The sequence below is a fragment of the Peromyscus californicus genome, unplaced genomic scaffold (genome assembly GCF_007827085.1).
Source record: "Peromyscus californicus insignis strain IS unplaced genomic scaffold, ASM782708v3 Scaffold_11__1_contigs__length_118956290, whole genome shotgun sequence".
NCBI classification, from domain to species: domain Eukaryota; kingdom Metazoa; phylum Chordata; class Mammalia; order Rodentia; family Cricetidae; genus Peromyscus; species Peromyscus californicus.
In genome coordinates, this window is record NW_026294402.1 from 24957143 (window position 1) to 24975142 (window position 18000).

Below are 18000 nucleotides of genomic sequence, written 5' to 3' on the forward strand. Positions count from 1 at the left end.
CTTTCAAGAAGTCTCATGGTCCTGAGTGTCAATCAATGACAATACAAGGACCTAAGTCCAGAAGGAGGTACATCCCTGGGGTAAGGAGAACAAATTAAAGACATCCATCTAATGAGTCAACTACTCAAAGTTGTAAAAAGAAAAGAATGATGTCTATCGCTGTGAATTCTACAAATGTGCTCATAATTACTCACAGGGTCTTGCCCTTTTGGATGCTTGCCTACTCCATGACAGGCACAGGGTAAGTGCTGCATCATCTTGTCCTCACAGCAACCCTGGTGACGGAGGCAATCATCAACCTTTTATCATTTTCCAGGAAACCATGGCCCAAACACGCTAGTTTGCCTAAGGACACTTTCTTAGGAGGTAGCTGAGCTGGTGCAATGCCAGGCCTGTGCGGTCCTTGAACCTGAGGGTTGTTGATTCCTCCGAAACTTTTGATGTTGGGTTATTGGGAACAAATTCACCAGGAAGCAGGTGCTTCACCCATTCTGCTTTCTCTGGTGCCCACTTGTGGGTTACTCTTGATGGACTGTGGTACCCCAAGTGTGCTGGATATCTATATGCAATGTCATGTACCTAAGTCCAAAGGACAAAGGCTATTCCATGCCCTGCCCCCGCCCTGTCCAAACAAAACAGAGATGCAGGCCACAGAGGTATATCCAAGAAAGGCTAAGCCAAAGTCACCTGGTGCTACTGCAACTCAGCTTCCACTTGGTGCTGTGGTCCTTACCCAAACAGAGTCACAAGTGAGTGAAGAAAGAGATGGGGAGGGAGGGGGGAGGAGAGAGAAAGGGGGAGTGAGGAAGGGAGGGAAAGAAAGAGAGAGAGAGATATTATGTCTCGCTATATGCTGAGAGGAGACCTGAAAAAACGTGTCAGATGATATTGCACCCACCTGGAGGCATTCTCAACACAGAAAGTCGTCGTATGAGCGGATGTTCAATGCTTCTCTTGGTGGAGGAAGAGGGAGCGGGTGCAGGGAGCGGGGAGCAGGTCACAGGAGGCACATTGTTTACAAAGCCACAAAAGGAGGATGAATAGATCTAGTTTGGTCCCCAAAGGCAAAGATGTGAGTCTTCACAAGTAAACAGGAAAGGTTTATTTAGACCAATATTAATTCAAGACAGAGCTCCTGATTTAAGGTGTCTGCTTTGCTGCACTGCCCTCTGCTGGTCAGAATCCTTCCTTACGGAGCCTGCTGCTGTATTTGCTGGCTCTCGATGGTACTTCCTGATGGTGAAGGTGTGACAAGCTTGTGTCCTCATTTAGGTGTGCATATGGAACACATCCAGGACATCCAACCCATAACTTTTCATCTCTAGCAGCCACCTTTCCTGTCAGCTCGACTGAGAAGTCTCACCCCTTAGAATTACCTAGAATCCACTACAGGTAACCTCCTTACCTACAGCAAACTCTTGACAGAGCTTGAGTGATTATGGGCCAAGAGACACAGCTGTAATGCAAATACTGACTGAATTTAGCCTGTGGAACCTTAATCGTGTATGTACAGTAGTAATATTGGAACTTCTTCAAGCCAATCAATGGGTCCTTCTAAGAAAGATGTATCACGTAAAGCTAGAGTCACCGTGGGAGGCAGCAAGTGCCAGAAGCCACCCTGGCAGCCAGCACACTGGAGAGGCCCATCATTAATCACTGTGACATGAGGTAATGTGCTGGCTGTGTCCTGGTGGAGGCATTCCTGACACTACAGGATAACGAGGAGCTTGCCAGGTAGAGAAATAGGGGGGGAAGGGGTTCTATGCAAAGGAGACAGAATGTCAATGGCAGGGATGTGAAAAATTGCACGGAGCTTTCAAAAAATTCCCATGGTACTGCTTAAAGTTCCACTAAGAGGCAGGACGGGTGATCAGCTACTGTTTAGGAGGCCAGATGAAACAGACTCTCCATCTTCTGATTTAAAAGCTCGCTGTTAGAGAGGAGTAGATGGCTTAGTGGATTAAATGAGGTCCAGAGTTCGGATCCCCAGGGCCCACATAAAAGCTGGGCAAGTGTGGTGGCCTTCCTGTAATCCCAGCAGAGGAAGAGACAAGGGATCCCTGGGGTAATCTAGCCTTCTATACTAGCAGAAATTGGAGAACGCTGGGTTCAGCACGAGGCTCCACTCCAATAAGCAACAGTAGAGAGTAATTTAGAAAGATACCTGATATCAGCTTCAGGTCTTCACAGAAGCATACCCACATACTCATGCACCCATGCACACAGATACAACACACATGTGTCTCCCATACAAATGACTACACATGCGTGTGTTCAGCCCTCAACATACACACACTCAAAAAAGAATACAAGGAAAGGAAAAGCTTGCGATTACTCTACAGGCTCTGTTCTATATTGGGAAGCAGCATGATTTGTTTGCCCTGGGAAGAATGCAAAAGATGATTCTGGGGCAAAGAAAGAGGAGACAGAGATGGGGCCCCACTTCAAAGCTTCTGCATTTATTAGAGAACCAGGAAAGTCTTCATAATGATGTCAGTAGCCCCCATTGTAAAGAGAAGATGAATGGGAGGAAGATTTGGGAGGCATAGAACACAGGCACAGATATCTGTGCCAGCAACTGGAAGACAGGATAAATTTTGCAGGCAAAACCCAGGAGGAGGAACAGATCTGCAGGGAAAGGCAGCCAAGACATTGAGCTGGGTGCTTATTAGTTATTCCCCCAGTATCGCAATGAGTGAGGCTTAAGCTCACAGGAGAGTCTGACTGCATGAATAGTTTCAAGAGCTGTTTAGTTTATAGATTGTACTAGGAAAAAGTACGTTTTCCTTCTGTGCCTTTGTTTCCCTCTGGCATATCAATATAAAAAAGTGAGCTGTTCCTATGGGATGTAGCACCTTCCGGGAAATGTTTACAAGACTCTTAGTCTATTTGTTCAATGCTTTATCATACACTAGGTGCATCGTCTATTTCCTCATCACAGCCTTACAGGATCTATATGTTTATCTCAATCTGATTTTCTCAGAGTGAGTTACGACAGTGCAGCACACTGGAAAGGGTAGAACCCAAAGCTCAGCTCTAGACCTCTGCCTCTTTCCTCCTGTATCACTAACTCGTTGCTAGAATAACTTATGGATCTCACTCCTGTGGGGCTCTTTGTGTGGGACTCCAATGGCACACTGGGTTTGGGGAGGATGAGAGCGAAACTAAAAGAATGCTTAAGAATGCAAAGGACACCAAATGTCTAAGGCAGAGAAATGGGAGGAAAAACAAGAAAAAGCAGTGTCCTGTCCTTTATAGAGCGCTGAGCTCCTTGGAAGATAAAGGTTATTTAAATGCACAGGCTTATTAATGTCTGCGTACTTACAGTTCTCTCCATCTGAGCACAACCTGAAACTGCCAATTGTACAGGAGAGAGACCGTGCTTCGTGCTTATCTTGATCTGGAAAATTATAGCATAAGGATGAAGAAAGGCAAGCTCAGGGCCTGGATACCTAATGAGCAAATGCATTCATGAGCAACAGTACTCGTTTTCTTTGTCGCTCCCTCCTTCCCTGTCGGTAGAACTTCTCCTACACCAAATTTGACTACATCATATCCCTGTGTACAAGTTGCACACATCGATGGAGTACTCCCCGCGGGGCAATGGTTCCCTTTTCCAGAGTTGAAAAAGAGCAGCATGTATCCAAGTCCTGCCAGCATGCAAGAAACGTCCCCAACTAGCTCTGTGAAAGATGTCTGTCCCTGATGGTTGCCACAGAGAAATAAATTAAATCTCGCCAGCCCTGAAAGTCACCTTCTGAGGGAAGGGTTTTTTTGTTGTTCTTGTTCTCTGGCTTAGCTACTTCCCTGTCCTTCCAATTACCCACAGGGGTAAGAGAATATGAAGACTCCCAAATAGGGCACATGATGTATCCCCTGAGAGATGGATGATGCAGTCTGAGTGCAGTCAGTGGAAACTCTGGCTCCCCTCACTTCCCACCAGCTAGAGTGCGACAGGGAGTGGCAGAAGAAGGGCCACAGATTAAAGAATAAGCATGTTTCCTTGAAATGCTTCCTTTGTTAAATTAAAATAACACACAGGGTTCACTGTCCACTGAGGGGTACTTATCCTAGGGCTGATACTTCTCTTATTCTCTGTGAGGAAGTAAGCTTCCCCAGGAGCTAGAAATACTACATAGAAAGGGTTAAAAGTCAAACTACCATATTTGAACAATGTTTTATGATAAAGCATCTCATTTTGTCATTACTTAAGCCTTATAGATTAGACATTCTAGCCCAATTTTATGGGAACCAAAATTGAGATTCTGCCATGAAATCACTTGGCTACACCCTCACAACCATTCAGGAAGGGTTGAGTCAGGACCTTGAGACCATTCTGCTGGTTCTCTTCTGTCTTCATGATCAGTTCCTTGGTATGATGATTTGGAAGCTAAGGCCAATGAAGGAAGAGTGGGGAAGCATAAAACATGAAATAATCCCTGAAAAAGCTTTGATCACCAAAAAAGTATAATTCTGATACTATGATGTTTACATGGGGTTTTTTAAACTTCCAAACTTCTTAATTATTCTCTTATTCCATCTTATAAGATAGATGTTCAGTATTGATTATAACTCTCCCCATTTGAAGGGGAGATAGGACATGAGGAGATGGGCAGAGTCATTAGCCTGACCCTTCTCAGGCTGCCTGGCTGCCACTTCTTAATTCCCAGTGTAGGACTCAGAGGCTCTCTTCTCATCAGGAATGATGTTGAGTCCCCCAGAGAGAGTTCTAAGAAACATAGCCTCGGGAATATAAACCATAATCATTGTCACCCAAGGCTATAACTCCACAAAGTGGTTTGTGGTGGAGCCATCAATCATAGAGCATGTCACCACAGTCCCAGTGGAAGTCCCTGCCTTTGTGTGTCAGGGTTTGTTTAAGGAATGCCACCCCTTTATATACCAGACATGACTTTGGTTGTATCATCACTTGAGGACCTATCTAACCCTCTGTCGTGTGTAAAGTGCTTACACTTGCCCAAAAAAATAAGCACATCTACCGCTAGAATCTAGCCCATAGCCCTCCAGGCATGGTACAAATGATTGCATCCACACATTAACCTAAGCATAACCTGAGGTCAGAGGTAGCAATGATTAGGATTTGCGCATTGCTTGGCCAAGGAGAGTCCAGTCATTTCCTTTTTCTATCCCTGGGCCCCAAAAGCAGTTGGACTTGGAAATAAGTATCTGCCCTTAAAGAGTTGGAAAGGACACTTGACCCCTTTACCCAACGTGTTGCAGAGTCTAGCAACAATACACTTCCTTTTCAAAAACATTAATTATCTAAGACAGATACATTTCCTAAACAGACTTCCGCTTTCACCATCTCTGACAGGTTCACTGCAGACTGCTTCAAGAGGGAATCCCCAGCAATATTAGAGACTGGGAGATCCTTTCCCTCTGGTGCACACTTTGCTTCTAACAACAGTCATTGCTATCCAATTTTTATTAACTTGAGTAGCAGAAAGCATTTGATTTACATGTTCTGTATTATATGTAATAATCATCTCTGTACAGATGTTGGATGGATAGAACCACATTTTTGTAGATTGGTTAAATAAAATCAACTATTTATTCCCTTTAGATTCCAAATTGCAATTTATTTGTGCGGAATTTAGTAATACTTAGCACTTTACATATCTAAAGTACTTTACAAACATTAACAAATTAATCCTCTCCATCGCCCCTTAATGTTCGGAGTAATTAACTCCAAATCACAGATGGGGAAGTCAGGAAAGGTTAAGAGATATGCTTCCAGTGGCAGAGAAAGTCGGCATTGCCCAAGACAGGAAGCAACCTGACCTGCTCTTCATCGGTGGGCTAATTTTGGAACATGAAGAGCTTCTAGGGTAAGCAGTCATTTAGGCTTCAACTGAAGAGCCAATTAGATGCTGGCAGGTTGACCGAGCGAATCAGTATCCACCAGAGGAAAATGCAGATGACTACAGGGTCTATGTGATCTGGTGATAAAGGGCTATGTGCATGGGACAGTCACACTGGATACAGGAGTTCTTCTCAAAGGCCAATGCATTTCAAGTTCCCAGTGTTCTGCAGTGTGCTGAAGGATGAGCTCATTTCCGGAAAAGCCATGGCTGCCACTGCCACTATGTCAGAAGACCTCCCAACCTTATGGTTCATTCCCTGTTCTCCTTGGGTTGTGAAAGGAAAACAACTTGGTGGTCATCTGCCAGTGTGTTTGAGCCATGAGGTGAGTCTTCACTGTGGGTGGCACACATTCTGCATTCTGACCAAGCCCTTGGTAGGAACTCCGCTTACAACAGTTGAGTTTTATTGAATCTGTGGTTCTGAGTTGCTTAAAATTCACACAGTGAATTACCCCTTTTAGGAAAATTACCATGAAGGTGCAACCAGTGGAATTGGCCTTTACTTTGTTTCATAATTTCTGCAGACATTTGCCACCTCAGGTTTTTTGGAAAATTGCATAGCAATTATTCCCTCTTCCTTTTATCTCCATCAAAATCATTGCTTAAATAGTCACCAGCTATTGGAAATGGATACCACCCAATCAAAGGTTACTGTTTTAAAACCTGGAAAAAGATCAGGGTTAACAATAGCCAAGGAAACACAAAGTTGGGTCTATGTGTTTGCTTTCTGCTGCTGCGATAAAGACCGTGACCAAAAGCAACATGGGGAGGAGAGGGTTCATTTCATCTTATGCTAATATTCTGCAGTGAGGGAAGCCAATGCAGGGACTCAGATCAGGAACCTGGAAGCAGGAACTGAAGCAGAGACCATGCGGGAATCCTATCTACTTGGCTTGTTTCCCATGGTTTAGTCAGCTTGTTCTCTTACAGCACCAGGACCACCAGCAAAGGGGGTGGGTACCATCCACAGTAAGCTAGTTATTGTTAAATATTGCCCTGGGCAAGGAACTTTCCGTAAAATCTCAACTCATCTTGAAACACTGCCATACCTGGTACCAGAAAAACACAACTCGGTAAAGATGGTTTTCCGGGCAGTGGTTGAACTGAAAATAAAGCAAGAACCGTTGACGTTTCACATAAGTGTGTAACCAGGTGAAAGATGGGAGGCTGAAGCTCTGTGGCTCCCGGGTAAGCCGCGGAAGAGCCCTCCTCACACAGCGAGGGCCTCATCCGCATGGATGCACGCCAGCCCTGCGGCTTGAACCTGTGCACCTATCAAACCATGGTTCTGCAAAAGAGAATGCTGCTCTATTTCTGGGTCTGTCCTTCACCTGGATTCTACTTTCGTTAAGTGTGTGGCCCTTTCTTTCTGCCGCCGCAATCCGTTCTGTTTACATGCGTTATCCAAAAGGGATCTTTTGGCTTCTGGATAATAGCATGTTTACCAGACTTTCTCTACTTTAAATGGAGAAAATAAAAAGAAATAATTGACCTCTTTTCCTCCAAATATTTGGCACAGAGCCCACAATACCTTTCAACTAATAGAAGTGCCCTTTTTATCTAATGTTGGAAGAAGCTTGGTTAAAATCTGAGACTCTGTGTTATTCACGTGGGTTATTTGTCTGGCCCCCGGAAAAACAACTTCATAATTCAGATTACAAATACCAAAAGACACACAATCTCTTTATTTGTCCTGCCACTTGGTTTTTAAAATGAAGGGAAAAAATTCTACAGACTTCACACTATAGAAATAGTGGAAGCAAAGTAGCAGACTGTGAATATACCCAAGCAGAAGCCAAGAGGGGCATGTAGAATAAAGTCACTGCTTAGTACTTGGAAGGATTTTTCTAAAGGCTGTGACAAATTTGCCTCAAATTTATAAACTTGGGGTCTATAGCTTAAGTTGATGAAATTCTTTGACCATAATTTTTTTGTTTTGTTTTTTGTTGTGTTGTTGTTTCGAGACAGGGTTTCCCTGTGTAGTTTTGGTGCCTATCCTGGATCTCACTCTGTAGACCAAGCTGGCCTTGAACTCACAGAGATCCACCTGGCTCTGCCTCCTGAGTGCTGGGATTAAAGGGGTACGCCACCACTGCCTGGCATCATAAATTCTTATATATTTGCTTAACTGTATTTGGTTCACAAATCATTCAAACTGCAGTGCATCATTCATTCATTCATTGCCAAAGTCCTTGTGTTTCTTTTTTATGCTCTGCTTTCAGAGAAATCATTTATACTGCTGAAATGTTGTTCATAAGTTTGTTTTAGAAAGTGCGTTTTTATTTCACAATGAAGTCTGTACCTAAATGTGGTGACCACTTGAATGAATGACAAAGAATGTCCGCATTGGTAAAGGTGATTTTCTATGGTTCTCGCAGTGTCACTAATGGAGCTCTGAGACCTCTGAGCCCAGGAATGCAGATGCTTGGCTGTTACCAGTCCCCTCCCTTAGGTGGATGCAGAGCCCAAGTGTCTCCCATGACTAGTTCAACCCCTGACACACTTGGCTACCCCCTTCACTCAGCCTTCTGTAGGGGCTCACCAGGCTCCACCCAGATACCTTGTCTCTTAAAGGTCACGGAAATGATCAAAGATGATCAAATCTCTGTTGTGACGATTATGTGTCCCAGAGCCCAGCCTGCCCTCGGTTCCAGCTGCCACATTCAGGGTCAATAAACTATTATTCTAGCTGCTTTTCATGGCCCACTGACTCAAAATTGACTGCCTGCAGCTCTGTTTTACTGCATGGAGGAGAGAGAGAGGGAGAGAGAGAGGGAGAGAGAGAGAGAGAGAGAGAGAGAGAGAGAGAGAGAGAGAGAATCCTATAGATTATAAGGAAAACAGGGTCAAGAAAATAATGGAAGATAAAACATATCCCACGGATTTTGATGTAAGTCTTTAAAAACAGACACAGTATAACTGATATTATAGTCTCATCCAATTAGTAGATAAGAACTATTCCTTTTTATGGATAATAAACTAATGTCAATAAAATAATAATGTTGACAATAACCATTTTTTATGAAAAGGGAACATATAGGCTGAGTATTCATTGTGAGTATTCACTGTGCTTGCCTTAGGCTTCTTATCTGCCTCATGTTCACTTTCAGCATGAACTCCTTCTGAGATGGGTGTACTTCTTCCCATCTCACTAGTGTGGAAATGAAGGCACATAAATGTAGGCAGCTTTCCCAAAGAAGCAGGAGTGGTAACTAGTGAGGCCTTTACTACCACGTTCAGTCAAGACGCCAGGTTCTCACTGCAGCCCCATGAGGGGGTATTATTCTAACACTGTAAACAAAAAACCAAGAGACTGCGGTGAAAACAGCTGACTCCACACTTGACAGGGTACCCTGTCAGAGTGAGGATCCTCAAACCCACATTTGCTCCAAAACCACTGAGTCTTTCCGTTAAACCAAAGCACCAAATTGCTACACTCCTTGGTCTAAGCACCTGGATTTATTTCCCTTATCATTGATGCTTCTGATGTTTTGAACTCCCTGGCTCATGAGTTTTCTAAGATCCTCCCCCTCAACTTGTTGCTGTAGCTCTGTCTGAGTGAAATAGCAAGAGAGCCAACTCTGAGAGAGCCTCTGGTGACTGCCGTTTCCAACCTGTGACTTTGAGCTACACTGTCACATTCCTCTGCCAGGACATTCTGCCACCTGACCAGGAGTTGTCCTGAAGGGAGACAGGGATGCCTTCTCACCCATCTGCTGGGAGCAAGTGGAGAAGCTGCTTAGGGACAGAAGTTCTCAACCTGTGGGTCTCGACCCATTTTGGAGTCGAATGACCCTTTTACAAGGGTTGCATATCAGATATTTACATTATGATTCATAAAAGTAACAAAATTACAGCTCCCTGGGCTGTCAAAACTCTCTATAGCAAGACAGGAGGACCAAAGTGGTGCACAGGTGTGCTAGAAAAGCCCAGCGTGTGGTTGGGAGGAGGTCTTCCATAAGGTTAGGAGGCAGCTGAGAAACAAAAACCTTCTCTACTTTTGTTTTCTACTAATTGAATAATGGAAGGCAAAGGCTAGGGATGTAACTCAGTGATAACGTGCTAGGATTTTATACACAGGCTCTGAGTTGAATATACTCAGCACCACACAATGATGATGATGATCACAATGATGATGATGGCGGTGGTGGTGGTAGTGGTGGTGATGGTGGTGGTGGTGGTGGTAAAGGTGATGATGATGGTGGTGGTGTTAGTGGTGGTGGTAGAGGTGGTGGTGGTGGTGGTAATGGTGATGATGATGATGGTGGTGGAGGTGGTGGTGGTGGGTGATGACAGCAGCTAATTATTTCTACAGCTTTAAGAGACAGACATTCTTATACCGACTTTTTAGATTGGGAAAACAGGCATTCTAAGAGAGTAACTCAAAATATTAACACACAGTAACACTACAAATACTGGCATCTTTGAAACAGCTGGAATAAGGTTTCAAGAAAATTTAGATAGCAGCCTTTACCTCTGGAGACTCCTCAAGGCACTGAACCTGCCATCCTCCCAATGCCGAAGTGAGCTTGGCATGGGTTGGGAACTGGCACTTTATTTAGCAGAAGAAAAATCTAAATGGATAGCCACCATGGGCCACTGGCAGGGCTCCAGAGATGGAGTTCACGTCCCTCAGCCTCAGCTCGATCTGAGAGACCTTGTAAATTCACACTTGGACTCGTTGGAGGGGCACTGTCCCCTCCCCCCAGGTTAACTTCTAATGTGTGTACAACCAAACACTCCTGTCTCCCCCACATAAGCCATTTAAATTCAGCACATTATGGGGAAACTGAAGGAATGTCAGTTTGCAGACACCACTTAGGTCAACAAGATGCTTTGGAGGAGAGGCACAGAGTATATGAAGGGTCAGAGGTCATGGTGTCCAATTACACCAGCCAACCAGTGGCGGAGCTACAAAAGAAGACGTTATCATCAGCCATGGCAGTTGAGGTCAGACGGGTACCATGGTGTTCCTGGTCCCCTTTCTGTTATTCACAATATTTAACAATACCATATAAAAATTCATTTCACTTTATGCTGGAAAGGTTGGCACTGACCGTGCTCTGTTTCACAAGTTCACACTTTGAGACTAATTTGCAGTGACCACTTTCATCAGGTGAATGCCAATTTCTGGTAGGGAAGATCGTAATGAGAAACAGGTAGAGACCTTGAGAGATGTGTCAACTCTTCACTGCGGACATGGGAAAGGGAAGCAGGGCATTACCTGTTCCATAGATGAGCAGGCAACAGCAGCAGGGGCCTCCTCCCCTGCCACCGTTCAGCCCAATACCTTGGACAGAGGCTTGCGTGTCCAAATCCTGGGTCCATCCCTTTGTCTGGATTGCACCTGTCCATCCCAAAGAAGAATTTGAGGACAGAGAAGGAGGAATGATGGCTGACCTGGACCATCCATCTGCATCCCCTTGCTCCCTGCTAATGAAAACTGCTGCTGCCGCTGGCGATCCTGGCAGCTTCAGGGACATCAAGAGAAGGGGGGAAAAGCCACAGAAAACGAAAGCGTCAGTTTGATCTACAGTGTAATTACCCCCGTGCTGGGAGACAACACAAATTTGGCCCCAGTGCAGGTATATTTCTTTTTGTCCAGAAATTAATTTTCATATCAAAAAAAGAAACCATTTAAGTTGTGAAAGCAAACAGGACAAAGGAAAGAAAAGGCCAAGGATGGCAACCTGGGGCCTGGGTGTCAGCCCTGTACTGAGTGCTAATAACTTGGACGGGGTTCGTAAGTAGCCTGGGAATATTTCCCAACCTGCTCACTCCAAGGCAGAAATCAAACATCTGATTCCAAGAGGAAGATCTTTGGGAGCAAGGGTGGGGAGGAGGAGGTGCATGAAGGAGACAGGAAGGAGAGGGAGCGGAGCCCAGGTCTCTGAACACCCAGATCCATTTGTCTTTCTCCAGGATCCAATGAGCAGCACTAAAACAATGCTGATGCTCTTTTCAGAGCTCTGGAGGGCAAGTGAAATAACAAATAAGAAAGTGCTGCAAAATCAACACAGTGGATACCAGATAAAAATAGATGTGACTAAAAAACAAATATCATGATTGGCTTCCGTTCTACCCAGAGGCAGAGTGGTGCAAATATGCTAACGGAGATTAGATGTCAAGGTCCTTCTGGAACTTCAGTGTGTGGTCTGGAAGAGGGGTGGTTCTCTTAAGAGTGATGCAGATGAGATGCAGACTGAAGTCTATCTTCTCCTCACCTGCAGCTCTGTCCTCATCTTTCCAATTCAATGGCGTCCTTCTGACTCCTTTGCATCTTCCCATTCTGAACCATTCTTACAAGCCCATCTCACAAGAATAAATTAAGATATACGGAAACCACCACCACACACACACACACACGCGCGCGCGCTGCCAGGTCCATCATCTCCCTCCCCTGACAAACCATGGATGCTATTGGCCCAGCAGCATGACTTATGGAATAAAGCATCTGTCTAAATGAACCTATAGGAGCATCGTGTCTGATCAGCAAGTGCAACTCCATGCTCCCGGAGGACGGCTGCTTTGTGTGAAGATCCTACACTGACATGTCTCTTCATGTGCAAGTCACAATAACATGATGGATCCAGGCTGAATTTCCAAGTAAAATAGACAAACTCCTTCAACGGAAATAGGGACAACTTTCTCCTCATTCCTTCTTGTGCCCGGTTTCTCGCTTCTTTTCATATGCTACTCTCAGTTAAAAACAAAACAAACAACAACAAAAAGATCATGGGAGAGGAAGGCAGTATTCTCCACCATTTCCCCAAAGTTAAGCGTATCACTGTGCCTCTTTTTCTCTTCCTCGGTGTGCCCTCCCCCATCTTGCCAGAGAGCAAGAAAATGCTGGCAGGTGTGGAGCTGACAGAATACCACCTCAGAGCCATTTCCAGCTGATAAAGTGTCAAATGAGATGGAACAGAAAGTGAAATCCATTTGAGGGAGCCACGATGGCTGGGCTGATGGATAAGGGAGGCGTGGGTGAGGCTGGCCCACCACTTCCAAGGCGCTTGGCAGCTCAGAGAGTAGAGGACAGCGTGATACCCGTCAGCTGCTGTGGTTTTCAGTCACCTAATATGCTGCATTTGCTCCGTACTGGTGAGCTCCAGGGCTGGCCGAATAGGCTTGGAAGACAGGAAAGACATGCTCACGTCTGAGAAGGAGAGAACAACTAATTTCCTGTCATTCTAGATACAGGGCAATTTGGTGACCTAGAAATAACATCGGATTCTAGAACTGACTGTGCAAGGTTGTCAAATGGAGAGCATCCACTGAGAACTGTGACTTCAAACAAGGCACCTTTCTCGGCTCCTAGTTTCTCATCTGTGAAACAAAAGAGGTCAGTGGGAGTCAGGCAGGGCAACTTGCCCCATGCACTTTCATTGTGACCTTTAACATCTTGGACTCAGAGATGGTGATTCCAGGATGACATGTTCACACTGCTTTAACAATATCCACAGAAGTGGCTCAAGGAAATTCATCTCATGAAAGAAAACCATGGAAGTGGCCGAAGTCTCTGTCAATCAGCGTGTCACCACTGCAACAAAATATCTGGGATGGTTCATTTACTAAGGGAAAGGTTTGCTTTGGCTTATACAGTTTTGGAGATTTCAGTCTGTTGTTGGTTTGCAGAGGTTTAATATGTGAGCATGCATTTTGTTTGGCTTTCCTGAAAATATCCATTTGCTTAGGGTCTGTAGCATACCAGGGCCGATGTAAATGGTGGGGGTGCGGGCGGCAAAATTGATTTCCTTGTGGTTGGGAAGTGAACTAGAAAAAAAAAAAAAACATGAAGAGGTGGAGCTATGATTATCTTATTTAAGCGCATGGTGACAATGACCTAGTGACCTTACACTAGGTCTCATCTCTTTAAGGTTCCACCGCCTCCTGTTTGCACCATCATGGAGACAGCACTCATGACGTGAACCTTTTGCAGACGCATAAAGCCTAAGCTCTGGCAATCTCTGACCATTGTTCTTTCCACCACATGCATGAAGGGCCTGGCCACGATGACCTCAGTCACAAAAGCAACTGAGTCAAGGAGTATCAGAGCTCCTCAACAAAACGGCAAAGCACATTCTACACACGGACAAGAACTGAGCCTCTCCTGAAAGAAACGTGCAGTCATGCATCCCTAGTTCAGAGTCAAACGTCTGGTTAGGGCATACAAGAGACAAAATGGCCTAACTGGTTCTTCTTTTTCCATTTGATTTTATTTCAGAGAGCAAGTACCCTTGCCAGTAAACCAGAAGGAGGCAGATCCCTAGGGCTGGAGTTGCAGGCAGTTTAGAGCCACTCCATATGGGCATTGAGAACAGAACTCCAGTCTTCTTCTGAAAGAGCAACACAGACAGGCTCTAACCACTGAGCACCTCCACTCAGGTTCTTCATTGCCACGTACTTCGTCAAAATGGCTGCCATGTCCCTGTTGCCATTCCTGTATGTAGGTAGATAATTCACTTGGTGGTTTTTTCATAAGCTGTACATCCGGACACTGTATCCATTTTTCAGATGGAGCCACTGAGGGCCAAAGCATCTAAGGATGCATAGCAGACAGGGAAAGGGGTGTGCAGAACTGCTTAAAGCTCTGCGGAGCTGTTGCAGGGTCTGGACATCTGCGAGAAAGCCTGGGAGAACTGCCAGAATCTCGCCTTCGCTAGAGGGGAAATACTCTTCGGTGTGGCTCCCACACTGAGAGAGCTTTCTTTTCTTCACTGCTTCTCCTTGTAGCACATTCTTGGCAGCATCAGCTAAATAAGTGTGATACAATCCAGCACCCCTCGAGACCTCAGTGGCAAAAGGGCCAATGAAAAAGGAAGGGAGTGTTCTCAAGTTCCCGGGGAAGGGTTTAGTCATGTATTCCTAGTTGATCTTATTAACACCTGTCACCGTGAAGTAAGCCCCTTGCTTAGGTTTCCTTGGCTTTTTCAGTATTTGTCATCTGCTCTCTGTTTTTCCTGGTATTGTTTTAATTATTCTTTCCTCTTATTATTGGATCTTAATTGTCTGAACAGTCCCTGGGTGCTGTCAGAAAAATGATGAAAAGAAACATAGCAAAGGGAATTGTGAATGGTGTCACGGGGGACATCATGATACTGATAATGCAGATATTTCTGTGTGGATTATTAATAACGTTATTAATAGTGACAATAATCAGAGTAGCGACTAGCTTGGAAGCTGAGGATTTCTGAGAAATAGTCATTTGTGCCCAGTGACACGTCTCAGAGTCAAACAAAGGGCAGGGTGTTGCTAGCGCATCTGCCGTACAGTAAGGGGAGCGTAGGCAACACAAGCACAAGACATAGCTGGTAATCTCGGCAACTTAAAAGCACAGCTGGAGGGGAGAGTGACAGGACCCTGCCAATGATGAGGGCTGTCCTCTAGGATGACCCCGTGTCTCCGGAACATCTGGGCTCTACCGAGGATTCCATTAAACACGGGTTTGGCTCACAGTCCACACTTGTTGAAGTGATGCAAACTAAGAAGGCAGGGAAAAGAGTAAACGAGGAATGGAGGAAGGAAGGAGAGAAGAATGCATGCGTCTTGCTAAGTCAAAGTTATTCATCAAAAGCAGACAGCGTCAAGAACAAAGTGTCGGCCCTTAGCCGATGTTACCCTGTGAGGGATTTGGGGAGGATATTTTTTACTGCTGTTCATTAGTTGTGTTGTTGAGACCAGGGGCTCAGTACTCGGCCTTGGCTATCGTTGAACTCACAGAGATCCACCTGCCTCTGCCTCCCATGTGCTGGGTTTAAAGGCGTGCGTCATCACACCTGGCTCTGTGTTAGTATGGTAAAGACTATTCTGCTTCAAATCCCATTCTTTTCTAGAATGACAGTGAAAAACATATTCCCCGGTTCACCCAGGGACTCAGCGTCTGAGGCAGGAAAGCTGCAGAGAACAAAAAGTAGAAAGCTATTGGCTTCTACATGGTTCTCTGGGGACCTCCTCCCACCCTGGAAACTCCTTCTACACTGACCTTCTACCCTGCACAGTCACGCTGTAGTGTCCCTTTGCTGTGGAATATACCTATACAATAGATTCTGCAGTCAGCTGTTACTTAAACTTTCATTTGGCGACTAGTTATTTCAAAAACTATTTATTGATGGAGACAAAAATTAATAATAATTCACAGTACTATTCTTTAGAGTGTCATTCATAATACCAGATAATTGAAAATTATCTTAATGATCAACAATATTGTAATGTTAGATAAATTGTAACATGTGGTAGATTGTTATGTAGCTATTAAAATAACATTTTGGAATAAATTTTAATTGCATTAGAAAATGCTAGGGTATGAATGGTGGTTAGGAGTCTACAAGAGGAGAAAAGGGATAGAGGCCCTTATTTTGGAGCAAGGACCTCAGACACACCTAGAGCATTTGGTCCTATGGGCATTTCAGTGTTGTTCACATGCATGGGCATTCCCACATCGTAGCATCACTGTCAGCTGATACCAACTTGCCTTCACTAATCCAAGGCTTAAGCATTTGTCCGTTCTTTATGCTCACTGTACAAATGCTATGAATTAGTGAATGATTACTACCTGAGGATGACTACCAAGGTCTAGCAATCAAAGTACTGAAGTCCAGCAATCAAAAGCCCCCTTTGACTCACCTAATTAGCATGCCCAATTAAAATTAAATAACTCATCCTAATATGTGGTCTTCCCTCTCATACCTTTATGAACTGCCATTTTCCTATGTGCCAAGTCTGTCTCCTATCTATCCAGAGGCAGTTCTTTGTCCTCTGGGACAAATAACCCTACCTCCTTACTCTGTCCCCTTCTCCTTCTCCCTCTTCCTCTACCTCCTGTCTTTGTCTCCTATTCCTTGCCCTCTGTCTCTCTGGGGCAAATAAATTTCCTTTGTGCCGAGAGCTTGGTCTTGGGGTATCTTGTGCCAATACTTTTCAAACATGATACCAAGCAAAATTACTAAAAATGAAGGGAAACATGCAATTGGGTGCAAGGGCATGCACATGAGGAGAATAGCGAGGCATGGCTAAGTTTCTACTAAATTCTGTGTGGAAAGGAAACTATCCATACCAATAAGCATTTCTGAGATTTTTCAGTGCCCTCTGAAAATACGTAAAACCATCTGTGGAAGCATGATGCCCTATAAAACACTAATGAGATAATGAGACCTCCCTGTGAATACTAAAACTCATGAAAATAAAAAACAAAACAAAAATGCCATGTAGTGGTTTGAACGAAAATGGCCCCATACGTTCATAGGGAGCGGCACTATTGGGAAATGTAGCCTTGTTGGAGGAGGTGTAGCCTTGTTGGAGGAAGTATGTCACTGGGAGTCCCTAGGGGGGTGCAGTGAGGGTGGGCTTTGTATTTCAAAAGCCCAAGCCAGGCCCATTGTCACTCTCTCTTCCCGCTGCCTGCCCATGCAGATGTAGAACTCTTGGTTCCTTCTCCAGCACTATGTCTGCCTGCACACCACCATGATTCCAACTATGATAACAATGAACTAAACCTGTGAGCTATGAGCCAACCCCAATTCAATGTTTTTCCTTTATAAGACTTGCTGTGGTCATGGTGTCTCTTCACAGCAATAGAACACTAAGACAGGAGGTGCCTTAACAAAATTATAATTGGTGAAGTACCTTAAAATTTCCCCTGCTGAAGTTCGCATTGAGAAAGTTAGTTATTCAGTTTGATGTAATGGGTTATGTGCTTTAGAGACTTACCTGGGTAAGGCTGAGAAAGAAACCATACTCAGGGGCATGGAGGGTGGGAACAAGATTACTGAGACCAGTGAAAGCCTGAGTTGACCAATGGTACTGGGAATGGGCAGAAGATGGTGGGATCTGGACAGTCCCATCACACAGGAAAAAGGCCAATCAGATTCAGTGAATGGGAATGAGGAGGTAAGCGAATATCTACAAAGGCTCTGGTGTTTCCAGCTTGGGTGACTGGATGAATGAATATTGTGTGACTGAGAAACACAATGCAAGATGGCTTGGTATTTTCTATTGTACTAAGAACTTGCTATAGCTTAACTCATTAATTCTCATGACAGTCCCAAAAGAGGGTTCCTTAATTAGCTTCATTGTGCAGATGAATAAATGGAAGCCTAGAAAGTTTAAGTAAAATATT

General features: G+C 44.6%; 1 protein-coding gene across 5 annotated transcripts in view; it reads right to left on the reverse strand.

The window, feature by feature from the left end:
- The window catches only part of Ntm (neurotrimin), a 990539-nt gene that overhangs the window by 595704 nt on the left and 376835 nt on the right, over positions 1 to 18000 (reverse strand). The window contains exon 1 of one of the 5 annotated variants that reach the window (XM_052755594.1): positions 899 to 923. The exons of the other annotated variants lie outside the window; for them this stretch is intronic. Within the exon in view, the coding sequence (XP_052611554.1) occupies positions 899 to 908 (10 nt within the window). The 5' untranslated portion in view covers positions 909 to 923. Of the gene's footprint in view, positions 1 to 898; positions 924 to 18000 lie in introns of those variants that run through there. 5 annotated transcript variants of the gene reach the window in all.